Below are 13071 nucleotides of genomic sequence, written 5' to 3'. Positions count from 1 at the left end.
AAGCCCAAAAATCGTTATGACATCATAAAGTGGCCACAATCTGATCTGCACATTTTCAGACAGGTTTTTATGAAATAAATGGATCAGGACAAACAGTGAGTGAATATTTTTTCCTGAAACGTTCAGGATATATTTACACAGAGGGGACACATGTTTATGTATAAAAGACATGAAAAAGTGGAGTTTTGCATAATCGGTGAGCTTTAACATTTTTCAGAAACGGACCACTCTGTATAATCTACATAATGTTTTCTGATGCTATTGCAGTTTTATTCAAGTAAAATTGAATTAAATGCAGCATTGTTACTTGTAACATGTTACTTTCAACGACCGGTACTCTTTCACCAGAAGAATTATCAGCAAAGGTTTTCTTTATGTGGTCAATTCTCTGAAGACAACTTTATTTTTGCACCATGTGAGCACAATAAAAGACAAATTGATAATGTTTTTAAAACTACATTTCAACACAAACTCTTCTCAAACACAGGGCCGTAATAAAGCAGGATCCATTTAATAAGGCACTTTATCCTAGTGGTGCAAGTTTGCAAATAATTAAATGATTTTTAAAAAATCAACCTCCCTTCAGCATACTTCACTAATCTACTATATACAAATTCACTTTATTTTGGGTATCTTGGCACTAAATCTAATCAATAGTTGTCATCATAACAAAGAAGTACAGTTAAATACAATACACCTTGATTGCTAAAAGTATTATGTAAGAAACAGTCAAAGTTCCACTTTATTTATGTGCCATGCCACTTAAAAAACTCAATTGTCAACATTAAAGGCTCAGCCTTATTTTACAATAAACAAACAAACACAAAAACACAACATGAAAAAAATAATCCACCTGTATAACTTTAGAATAGAACAACAAATGTTTCAGTAGTAGTCACTTGTAGCATAGACTCCTCCTTCCCAAGCTGAATTTTACAGTAGACAAAGTTAAAGTTTGTAGGATCTTGCATCAGGAAAGTGCAGTGTTTGACAGTACATCGACAGTGCACGTTTACAGCAGCAAATCATCACGTTATGTTGTCTGTTCACAGTGGTGTCTACTGTGTCACTTAGAACATCTCTGATTCAACACAACATAGCAATTCAAAGACAAATTTAGTACAACATTCTTTCTCTCTGTGTCAAACACACATACACACACACACACACACACACACACACACACACACACACATAAGTGCACTCAGATGTTGTTGTCTCCGGTTTTTCATCAGTAGTGACCCAGCGTAATGATCTTTTCTCTCTCTGTTTTCTTATAAGTTACATTTTTGAATGTAGACGTTGAGCTTCTGAACAAAGGGTTGGTCCCCTGAAGAGAGACAAAGAAAAAACACAAAGATATTATTCATAGTCGCTTTGAGTTATGAATAATGTCATTATTGTCACAATAAAGATAATGCTAGAATATTTTAGATCTGTTCGATGGGATTGTCCTACAGTGTCGGACTGTGACAATCATTGACATGGACTAAGGTTTTTCCCAATGTTTTTTCCCAAACTGCTCAATAAAATGTTGACAGTTTTGAACATCATTGTAAGTTCAAATGAGGTTAAAATGTTAACATAGGTTCAGGAGCATGGCCACGCCTAAACTCCACCCCGAACCACGGCCACCCCTATTTATATCCGGCAAAACTTCCGGCCACTGCTTGTCTCCATCCTTTCAACCCACCCTCCCTCTCCCTTTCTACCCATACAGTTCCCCGTCTGACTCACACCGAGCGATACATCCATCCATCCCTTCTTCCCTCCCTCCCCTCAACATCCCTACATCCCTCATCCCTACAACCCTCCATCCCTACATCCCTCATCCCTACATCCCTCATCCCTCCATCCCTCATCCCTCATCCCTTACATCCCTCATCCCTCAATCCCTCATCCCTCCATCCCTCATCCCTACATCCCTCATCCTACATCCCTCATCCCTTACATCCCTCATCCCTACATCCCTCATCCCTCCATCCCTCATCCCTACATCCCTCATCCCACATCCCTACATCCCTCATCCCTCATCCTCCATCCCTCATCCCTACATCCCTCCATCCCTCATCCCTCCATCCCTCATCCCTCCATCCCTCATCCCTACATCCCTCATCCCACATCCCTACATCCCTCATCCCTCCATCCCTCATCCCTCATCCCTCCATCCCTCATCCCTACATCCCTCCATCCCTCATCCCTCCATCCCTCATCCCTTCATCCCAACATCCTCTGCCCGTCAACATTTATATTCATATACTGTATATACTAACATCTTAATTCCAGGTATCGTCTGGGGGCCCGTAATCAGCCCACGCAGATCATGCCGGAGACGGAACCCCCACTCTGAGTCTCCCACTGCACGGACCATAGCTCGTCCTCCCAGATCATCCCTTCACCCCCCTCATATCATTCACATGTTACTTCAATAAACGTACAAACATCACATTGTTGTGGCGTGGTTCCTGCTAGTGAAATCACAAATAAACTCAAATGTATTGGCGTATCACATAGACAATACTTCATCAATCAATTCATTGTGAGCTTCAGTGTTTTATCAGATTTGTTGACACTAAGATAAATAAAGAATACTATCAGCGTTATCCTTCAAACAACATGAAGCTCTTACCGTCTGCCATTTTGCCTTTGCCCTCTCGGCCTCAAACTTAGCCACCTCTTTGCGATCGTGGACAGACACGAGCACCTTCCACACTGCCAGGAGGATCAGGCCGATACACACAATGGATAGGGAGACGCCGAGAATAATCATGGGGATGTTAGGTGGCTCCGGGCAACCTGGGACAGGGCAGAGGAGGAGATGAGACTCACACCATAACCCCCTCTTTTGATCATATTTTTTCTGTGTTTTTGTGAAACTTACCAAACTTCAGGAGATCATAGGCCGTGATCCCTGTCTCACCTCCTACCACATTAAATGATACCCAGCACTCATCCTCCATCATCAGCTTGCATTTCATAGAAGGGCTCTTGTCATAATCTGAGAGAAAATGTGAACATACATAAGCATAAGGATAGCATGAATCCATCGTATATCATCTTCCCTTTCAGCATTGTGCGGAGAATGTAAAAGGATATACTCGCCTCTGTTGTGCTGTCAGTGTGATTTCCATATCAAAGACTACAATCTGGTGTGTGTGCATGTGTGTGTGTACCACGCCATTGTATTTCACATCTGAAGCCTAAAAATTCTCTGTGATAATCAGATATACCTCTCCGCTTGCACAAGTATAGCTGGTTTAAAATAATCTCCCCTATAAAGGAGGACAGGGTCCTTTGGCTATTCACATGCAGTACAATAGCTCTGCCTGTACGACAAGGTAAATAATATGTTCCCCATTGTCAGATGCTGCCTGAATGGGCATGGATGGTGTTGTGTTAGAGAGGGGGGTACAGGCTTCAGAGAGACACCGGAGTCGGTGCAGGTCAGCATTCCTCCAAATCTGTGACCCATGGGGAAACTTAGCATGGCCGTATGTTTATACCACTATCAAAAACACTGAGCTGAGCAAGAAACACACTCTAGCAACAAGAAGCATTTACAGCAGAGTTATATGATTGTGGTAAAAGGCTAAATCTAAAGATATGTATTATTATTTTCTGTCAATTTACAAAGCATGACACATTTTCTTTATTTATTAGATCAAAAACGATCTGATGTTAGGATCTTTATTCCATCTTTAAGAGGTTCAATCTGATTTTGCATGTTTTAGCTCAATAAAATCATATCATAACTTCCTTCCAGGTATCCAAAGAATTAATTTCATGCATTATTCCTTGCATAAACTTGCTTACGGTCCTTCAGAGAGGAGATTTAGTGACTTTGTTTGCTGTCATTGTTTTATTTTTGTCGAGGGCTGTTCGTGAAATTCTTCCATGTTAATCTCTTCCAAGAAACCAATTCAGGTTTGGCTGCCAAAAAGCCCCTACTGTATGTCATCATCAAACATTCAATGGTTGAATGTGAGGGTTATTTACTAGGTTTCAGATTACAAAGGTTAGCTCTTGAAGGCACCCACGCAAAAAAATTACACACCCAAATCGCCATTATAAGTTAATGTTACCTGAAGAGAACAAAACTATTTCCTGTGATACATGAACTATCTGAGGTTAGAAGGATCTGAGAGCAGAATTTCACACTGTACTGACATGACCTGTAATACGTGGCTGCTGCTTGTGAATGAGCAATTTACATTTTAAAAGATATGGCATTTTGTATGGCATTTTAAGTATATTGTGGCTGTGCGATAATAATTTGATTAATTATCAAATTACAGCTATATCATTTCCATTTCTGCTTTCCAACCAATGATTAGAAAACAGTTGGTCATTAGATTTTTGTAATGCACATTTTTTTTAATGCATTACAGCTGCAACACTTTGTTGATCAATGGATTATTTGGTAGACAGAATATTAATCAACAATTTAAAATAAATGACTAATTGTCAGAAAAAAGGTGTTCTTAGCCTCTGAAATAAAGAGATTTCTTGCTTTTCTCAGTTTTTTTTACTAAATTAAACTGAATATCTTTGGGTTTTACACTGAAAACGCAACACACTCAAAGATATTACTTTGGAATGTTCTCAAATCCTGACATGTTAAACCAAATTAATCGAAAACGAAATGTTGCAGGTACATTTAGGAAATACACATTAGTTGCAGTCCTGTAATGCATACAAGTCAAAGAGTTTGTTCGATATATTTTACTGTCCGATTGTTTGCAAAAAAGAAGCGTAAACTGTAGTTTACTCAATGGAGTCCTTTACCTGCAGTCGTGTTGATGGATATTTTAGGGACGCTGCACTTTTGATCACACAACTCTGCATCGTCGTCATCTTGCAGATGGCACTCAACACAGTCCCTGGTGTTAAAACAAGTGAAAAGGTCAGGTTTTCCTTAGACACGATAGTGTACCCCTCCGGAAACTAAGGTTTAATGAGGCTTCAATCAGTGACACAGTGAGCACAAAGAAATCACAGTTTTGGTCACTTATCACAGTTTTCCCAAGGCTTCACTGGCTCCCTTTCACCCTCGGCCTGCTCTTGAACAGTGGTATCAAATGGCTGTGACAGCTGCTTTACAATGGAGCAAGACAATCTCTTAGGGCTGTGTTGGGGACATTAGCTGTCTTTTGATGTCACATTGAAGGTGTAGACACATGTGAAAAAGGGGACCAGAACCAGATCCGCCTGTACTCAAAGGAACAGGCGGATCATGTGGCGCGAGGAGACAACATCTTATATCTTTCAGGTAAAGAAACAACAATTACAGAGATAAATCCGACAAAAGCCTCTACATTACACCCTTATTCACATTGAATGGCATGACTATGTTCTCACCTTGCAGAGGTACAGGCGTCTCCGCATGTTGGGCACTTCTCACACTTGTCCCCTGATGCTCCAGGTACCGAGCACACACAGTGGCCACACTCGCACCTCCCCTGCCCGCTGCAGAGAGCTCCATCCTCTGACATGCACGCATCAGTGCTGCTGCTGCAGTTACAGTACTCCTCTGTCCATCCGCTTTCACAGTGACACTCCCCGCAGTCACACACCCCGTGGCCTGCAAGCAGAAAGTCACTATAGCAACAGGCTCAACTTAAAAGCACGTCAGCACTCTTCATGTGTTATTACTCACCTCCACAGAGCTCCCCCCGGAAACGAACACAGGAGTAGTTGTTACACTCGCAGTAAGGTCCGTAGATGCGTCCAAAACTGGAAGCATGACACACACACTCTCCGCAGTAGCACTGCCCCTGACCACTGCATATCTCAGACTCATTGTTTGCGAGGCAGTTGCTCAACAAAGCGCTTTCCTCATTGCATTCACACTCTGCTCCCAGGAACCCCGGGTGACACACACACACTCCACACTGGAAAGCCCCCTGGCCCTCGGTGCACTGGCTGCTGTTTGCTTCAGGAGTATGCCTACAGTCACACGAGCAGAGAGACTCCAGTTCCACCTCCAGACTGTCCTGTAAACCCACCGGCTTCAGGGAGAAGTGCCGAACTCCGGACAGGCATTCAGGCAGCTCCACAGTCACGTTGAACACTACCTAAGGTGAGAAGAAGAAGTCCATGAAAAGACCAAACTAACAATTAATTGATCATGACAAGTTTAGCCTGAGTACCTACCCATTGTGGTCTAAAATCTATGAAAAACACATTAATGAGTCGCACGGTTGAACTGAATGACATGTTCCTTCAATATAAAGATGTTTAGCAGTCTAGTTTAGTTTGCCTCCATCCAACAGATGGAGGCAAACTACTACTACTAGGAAATTATTTAGCCTTTATAAGAAAATATACAATGTATTCTTGGTCTAGTTGCCAATAACAAAAATAAAGCTTTATCATTTTATGTTTATGAAATCTTTTTTTTTATTTTATGAATTAGTTTTAATCATTCCGTCTATTATATATCAGAAAATAGTAATTTACAACAGCCCAAAGCACTTCACTAAGTTTCTTGTTTTATTAAACAAACAGCAGAAACAACCAACATCGTCATCAGGTACTAGCAGGTACAATATTTTACTGTTCCTATTTTTCTATAGTCAAACCTATTTCAGATTGTAAGTCAGTTTGAACTGCACAAGTATGTATACAAGCTGCAAAGCAAAAACAGGAAAGAGCAATCTACAGCAAAACAACTGACCGTTTCTCCAGGTTTGATGTTGGAGCAGTTCTTCTGATCATGGAAGACGGTCCCATTTGGGCAAATGGCTGTAAAAGACATGTGGAGCTCTTCTGTGTCTCCAAGGACCTCGAGCTCGATCTCCGAACGCAGTTCCTAGAAAGAAAGTACACGTCTATTTCAGCACCTCTTGTATGGAAATGCAAATGGAAGCACAAACCTGGAACTGAATAAAAGTTTTCCTCCCCAAAATCACATACATTATTAATAATAAATCAATAAAGAGACTTCTGTTATCATGAAGGGGGTTTCCAGGGCTTTAAGTGGAATTACAATTTCACCCTGCGTTGACCTGTGGTGTGCTGAAACAGTTTGAAAACACATATCTAGCTCTCTCTTTTAGGTGAGTCATCCTCCCAGGTGTGCAGGGCTTTATAAAGCACCTGAGGAGAGGGCGACAGATAACCTCACCGCAGGTGAAAGACTGTGTTTGACTGACTAATGAACTCAGTGACGGACTGTCTAGTGCTCACACAAGGTAAATTGTGTGTTTCCTCTAGGCCTGTAATTGTACTGCGCCTTCAGTGTTGCTAAGTAGGAGAAAACACAGGGACGTTTATAGGATACACCCAATAGAAGATGGATTAAAGTTGAGTGCGAGTGACAGATTCAAAAGACTTAACGTTTCAGTAAATACATCGCAGGGACTTGGCTTGGCTGGCCAAAATATATGCCCACTGAGATACTCACAATTATCCAAAAGTCAGTTATTTATAAATAATAATCACATGTTTTCTATCACTTAATATGTGTTTTGTATTTGATTTAAGAACCACAACCGCAATCAATGCAAGGCAGAGACTAAAAGAGGATTTAAAACAACATAACTGATGAATTAATTAGAGGACCGCCACCAGTTATCCGCCAGGGGGGATTTACAAAAGGAGTGCTGGAGTGATAAGACAGAGAAAGATAGAGAGAGAGTGGGGAAGTAGAGCGAGTCAGAGTCAGAAGGGACGAGGAGATCAAACAGCCGGGACAAGCAAAGACTTGCTGTCAAACATGCTGATGCAAACCACCGGGTGGTAGAGGGAAAAACGTAATAGAAGAAAGAATGAAAGAGGAAAAGCAAAGAATGAAAGGAAATGGCGAAGGCAGAGATACTGACTATTGACTGTGAAAAATGTACGGAGTGTTCGCTTGTGCTTTCTGTTCATAATGTGATGGTTAAAACACAAAGATATACATTAACTGGATTCAATTAATGTGACAAGCTTTTATAATGACAGGTGTGTTCTGTCCTATGACTTATGACCAGTGCGTGCCCACACTCAGTGTATCATCCACATCACAAAGACTGTTTATTTACTTTGTACGCTGTTACAATCAGTTCCAGGATGTTCCGCGAATCCTTCGCCACAACTCCAACTGTGGCGCCAGGTATGAGATCTGCATAGTTCTGTGAAGAAAAGAGAACAAGATAAACATTAAAGTACCAGTAAGAAGTTTGGGAAGACTTGGCTCATGGTCCTAAAAAGAGAAATACAGAAGGAAAGAGGGCTAGTTTGAACAGGTTGAATGAGAATGCAGCTCCATGAATAATCAGGCTAACCTCAAACATCTTCACCTTCAGCTCTCTAGTTTTGAGCTGGGAATTAATACATTTATGGAAATAAGATGTTACCTTGTAGTTATTTTGTTCTCCTTCTGTTACAGCAAATATCAATAGGATGTTGTTCTCCACCACCTTATCAATCAGCTGACCAAGAGTGGGATACTCCTGAGAAAAAATTGCGAAAATGTCAACAATGTGCTGTACGGCAGTGACAAATCATCAGAGATGATACAGTATTACTCATGAAATTGAATCTAATCGAATATCAGGAAACTGCTGGGTTTACATTTTAATAAGAACAACTACTATTGCACCATAATGCAGAACAAAAAATACAAACTGCCATGGACGTACCAGCACTGTGGACATGGAGTATTCGTTGTTGACATCCAGGTGACACTGACCATCGTTGGGAATCACGATGCCAGCCATCTTACTGTCCATCCCAAAGTGTGAGTCAGCATCACTGACAAACACCAGCAAACGCATCGAGTCATTCCTCCAGCCTATTTTGTCCTATCAGGAAACACATTATGTTGCTCATCCTTCTCTCTCTACCATCAGGGTGTAACTCAACTGACTAATTAAATAATGAAGTTAAGCACAAAGAAAAAAACTAAGATCTAAGTGAATATCTTATTTTCGAAAACAAAATCTTACCCCACAAACAGCTGCCTGCATGACAGCGTCAAAGCCACACTCTGGCACATCAATGTTTGCTGAAACGCGCTGCATTGCAATTATTTCGTTGAACTTGTCAGTACTGCTCGTCAGAGACAAAACGTGTTTATAGCCAAATGTTGGCAGGCAGTGCAAGCCTACACCCCTGCAACACAACAGAAGCCAAAAACAAGGATTTGAAATATAAGATTCCCACAGATACCAAATTACTTTGCTGAAGTTTCAAACCTTAGAAATTAAGATGTTGTTGAAGAGCATTTTTTGATATTTATTGTTTACCTGCAGGGGTTAGCCAGCTCTTCTTCTGTGATCTTGATGAAGGGCAGGACGGGTTTCTCCACAAAGGAACCAAAGCCCATTCGGAATTTACTGGTGAGCTTGGCCATCTCTTTAGATAGAGAGGTGCCCAAGTCTTTGATCATCACAAGATCGTCGATCATGGACGCCGACAGGTCCATCAGGTAGTAGACGTCCACAGGATAGTCCTCTGTGTGTTGAATCTTGACCTGGAAAGTCACCTGAGTGCCTGTGCAGAACAGACAGGAAAGAAAATAAACAACTGATTTTTCGTCTGAATAAAATTACCTTCATCCAAGCAGATCATCAAATCAAAATGTGCTGTGTCACATACCAGGTCGCAGCTTGAGGGCCATTTTCTGTGGGGAGATCTGGGTGGTGTTGTCGTTGATTGTTTTCTTCCCAAGCGGGTGATCTTGCAAGATTTGACCCACGGAAACAGGGAACTCCAGCTGGTCCCTGGCACATCCATTTTCTAATAAGTTATCCAGTGTGTCACATCGCTCGCTGACTGAAAACCAGTCTGTGAAATTCTAAGAGCCGAAGGAAAACAAAATCAAATGTTGATAGAAGATTTCCAGTATGTCTTTATATCTTAGCATCACCGGGTGCAACATCCAAACAGGCGATGGCATTTTGCTCACCTGCGACCCTAGAACCATTATGCATTACGCCTATCTACCTATATGTTATGTTTTCATACATGCAACCCAGGCTTACCTCCTGTGTGCACCAGGCACAGTGAGAGCTGAGCTGCAGACACTCATCACAGGTCACTGCAGCGCTGCCAGCTGAACATGATCCTGCAGCAAAATGAACATAGTGCACAGTTAGAGAGCATGTCACCAAGAACATAATTCCTGCAATATTTAAAGGCCTCTCAGGGACCAGATCTGAATTTGTAAAGTTTGTTTGAGTTAAATGTGTTGGTTATATATTTATTAACATGTGATAAAGTGCAACATTTTTTTAAATAGCTTTGTTTGCATTTTCACAATAAAACACCAGTCATAAATACCAACACAGCATTTATGGTCTTGCTCTTGAGTAACTGTTACTCTTTGTTTGCGCTTTATAAACGTGGCCTTGATGTTTAAACCGAACAACAGTCCTGCTTACCCTCCGCGGTGTTGATCCAGTACAGGAGAATCAGGCTCAGCAGTATAAGCCCCATTAGTCCGTGAGGTTACTGGTTGTGAGGAAACAGAAGAAGAATATTTCAAGTTGTCTCATATTTACAGGAGTGAAACATATCTAGCGTCATGCCTCTCCTCAGCAGAAAGTAGACTACAGAAGGGATCTACCGTCCCGCACTACCTGAAGATAGAAGGAGGAGGAGGCAGCCTTTACCTATGCCTTTTATGTTCATTTCCGTCCAGGTGAGAAGGGGAGGCGGGCGCGAGGAGGATACATCAAAGCCATATGCCGACAAGCTGACAGGTAACTGATTTGTTTTCCACTGAATTTCCTGATACAAAAACTGGCTTGTTCCCAAAGTATTGTCTTGTCAATAATACACTTGATTTATCAGATCAAGTTCAACACCAGAAACCAAAAGTGTGGCTATACAGTTCCGAAAAGGGTCTAATGAGTGCGCAGTTTTTATGTGTAGTAGCCTAATCGAATGTGGCACGACTGCAAAGGTGGAAAGTAGCTTAGTATGCTACATTAATTCAACCTGCTGAACTTGAATATTTTTGTTTAATTCCACCTAATAGCTTTACCAATCCAAATGTTCCCAAAAACAGCTGGTACTTTGGTAGTTTACAGTATACAATTCAATGCAAAGATAAAGAAACAGATGCAACCCCTTTGTTTCACAAAAAGATGCAGATTTATGATGTGAGCTATTGGAGGGACATGACCCCTGGACTAAACGGCAAGACTTTAAACTAGCTCATGATCAAAATCAGTACTTTCTTTTTGATAATTGAAGTGCATTTAGCTGATTCTCCAAGTACTTAGCTATGTGAGAATGCAGGGGTTGTTGAAGTTGTACTTTTACATTATTAATCAATCTGAGTTTCTCTGTACTAGATAGATAGATAGACTTCTACTTAATCTTTTTTATATATTTTCCTCTTCAAACAAATAATACCTACATCTTAACAAACACAAATCTTTGTTTGGGTATATATCCATCCATGTTAACACATTTAAGTCCAATACAATAGGTTATTATAATACAGCTAACTAAAGCTCTACTGTAATCAAATGGCTTAATCATTGAACTTTGGTCGAAGAGGAATAATAAAGTACAGACAGGCCACGCCATACGCAAATATGGCCTGTATACCTCTATCACGCAGACACCATAATAGAATAAATGTTCATCTTTAACCAAGAACATGAATCAGTGTCACTGTCTCAAAGGAATGTTTTCAACTTGTTAATTGACTCAAGACAAAACCAAGTATGAAGGTCTATCACAAGATATGAAATAGGAACTTGAGTGTGTGCATGTGTTGTGAGTATCATACGAGGGGGAGGGGGTGGAGCTCCATAGGTGTTGAATCATTGACAGCTGCAGTGCAAATATCGCTGCTTGTCCCAACTCAGAGCAATCTCACAATTCAGCACCACACCCCTCTGGATCTGGGTAAGTCCCATCTGTCACACCAAACCCAACCCCATCTCCACCCCTGCCCCTCTATTACGGTAATCCCTCTCACCCCTTTCCTCCTTTCTTCTTTCAGTGACACCCCTCTCTCCTCAGCTCTCTGTATTTAGATCCACCTTACAGAGTAACCTTCTTGAAGTGTCGGTCTGTGAAATGTCCATTTAACGTGTACCTCCTCTGGCCCACAGCATTTCCGTTCCCTTTTACGTATGCCAGTCTCCTCTTCTTCCCTCTCTCTCCCCTCTCCTCTCCTCTCCTGTCCTGTCCTTGCTCATCCTTTTCAGAATTTCTTAAGAAATATTTCAGCATGATGAAATCCAACACCACTTTTTTGTAAGCTCTCATTTTTCAGTGGATTGCATGTCCTGTATGATCAAGATATATGCTTAAGGTGTCATAATGTGTTTCATTTGCACCATACACAAATTAAAACAGTTTGGATATCTGACAGTAGCATTAGAAGCTCACCATGACATGTTTTTAATCAGTCTCATAACAAATGTATGCAATCCATAACTTACTCTCCCACATAGCTGTCTCTCAACACTACATGTTTCCTATGCATACACATGAAAATACATATGACATTATCACTTCAATGAGCCAACTCACCTTCAGGGGCATCCTCTGCTTTCATGCTGTCTCGTCTCAGTCTGTCTTCCTTGAAAAATAGAGAGAAATGGAGGAGCATTAGGCCAGCACATTCAGTCCTATTGTATCCCGGCAGTCGTCAGAGTAACAGTAAACCTATTGTAACGGCGCCCTTTATGAAGCATGGCGCTAGGGTGACCCTGCTGCCCATGCTCCTTGGCTCATGTGTGCTTTTGTGTGTGTGTGCGCGTCCTGAAAGAGGGTGAGTGTGTGTGTGTGTGTGTGTGTGTGTGTGTGTGTGTGTGTGTGTGTGTGTGTGTGTGTGTGTGTGTGTGTGTGTGTGTGTGTGTGTGTGTGTGTGTGTGCATGCATACTGGGGTCATGTGTGGGTGTTTTCACAAGCTCCAACTCGCTGGTGCCTGTGTGTGTGTGTGTGTGTGTGTGTGTGTGTGTGTGTGTGTGTGTGTGTGCGTGTGTGTGTGTGTGTGTGTGTGCAGGGGGAGGCTGTGATGATCATGAGTGACAGTAACAACTGCCGGCTGAGACCTCCACAGGAGCCAGCTTCTTTATTAAGAGACGACTTGGCTGATGTGATAGTGTTGCACTCTAGAG

At 41.6% G+C, this 13071-nt stretch overlaps 1 protein-coding gene across 3 annotated transcripts; it reads right to left on the bottom strand.

The window, feature by feature from the left end:
• Positions 1–724: 724 nt before the first annotated feature.
• itgb6 (integrin, beta 6) lies at positions 725–12583 on the bottom strand. 3 transcript variants are annotated; one of them, XM_034221085.1, is made up of 16 exons: positions 12481–12583; positions 10368–10437; positions 9969–10051; positions 9583–9781; positions 9231–9477; positions 8931–9096; positions 8625–8786; positions 8340–8435; positions 8025–8114; positions 6677–6811; positions 5657–6074; positions 5359–5581; positions 4786–4880; positions 2882–2998; positions 2630–2796; positions 725–1330 (listed from the first exon to the last, which is right to left on the bottom strand). In XM_034221085.1, the coding sequence occupies exons 2-16, from the start codon at positions 10420–10422 to the stop codon at positions 1232–1234; spliced, it is 2352 nt and encodes a 783-aa protein (XP_034076976.1). In that variant the 5' UTR covers positions 10423–10437; positions 12481–12583; the 3' UTR covers positions 725–1231. The 3 variants fall into 3 exon arrangements, 2 of the variants coding, with proteins under 2 accessions (XP_034076976.1, XP_034076975.1); XR_004569459.1 differs by lacking the exon at positions 12481–12583 and adding an exon at positions 2274–2393 and having other exon boundaries at positions 1199–1330; positions 10368–10548; XM_034221084.1 differs by lacking the exon at positions 12481–12583 and having other exon boundaries at positions 10368–10548.
• Between the last annotated feature and the right edge of the window lie 488 nt (positions 12584–13071).

Source organism: Gymnodraco acuticeps, unplaced genomic scaffold (assembly GCF_902827175.1).
Source record: "Gymnodraco acuticeps unplaced genomic scaffold, fGymAcu1.1, whole genome shotgun sequence".
Taxonomy (NCBI): domain Eukaryota; kingdom Metazoa; phylum Chordata; class Actinopteri; order Perciformes; family Bathydraconidae; genus Gymnodraco; species Gymnodraco acuticeps.
This window is presented reverse-complemented; position numbering and strand designations above follow the sequence as displayed.

What these genes read in the sequence shown, in the direction of transcription:
- itgb6 (XM_034221085.1), bottom strand. Translation starts at nt 10,422, where the DNA reads ATGGGGCTTATACTGCTGAGCCTGATTCTCCTGTACTGGATCAACACC. An exon ending in GTGCCTGGTGCACACAGGAG is followed by an intron (nt 9,782 to 9,968) that starts GTAAGCCTGGGT and finishes TTCGGCTCTTAG; the next exon opens with AATTTCACAGACTGGTTTTC. An exon ending in TGCAGGCAGCTGTTTGTGGG is followed by an intron (nt 8,787 to 8,930) that starts GTAAGATTTTGT and finishes GTTTCCTGATAG; the next exon opens with GACAAAATAGGCTGGAGGAA.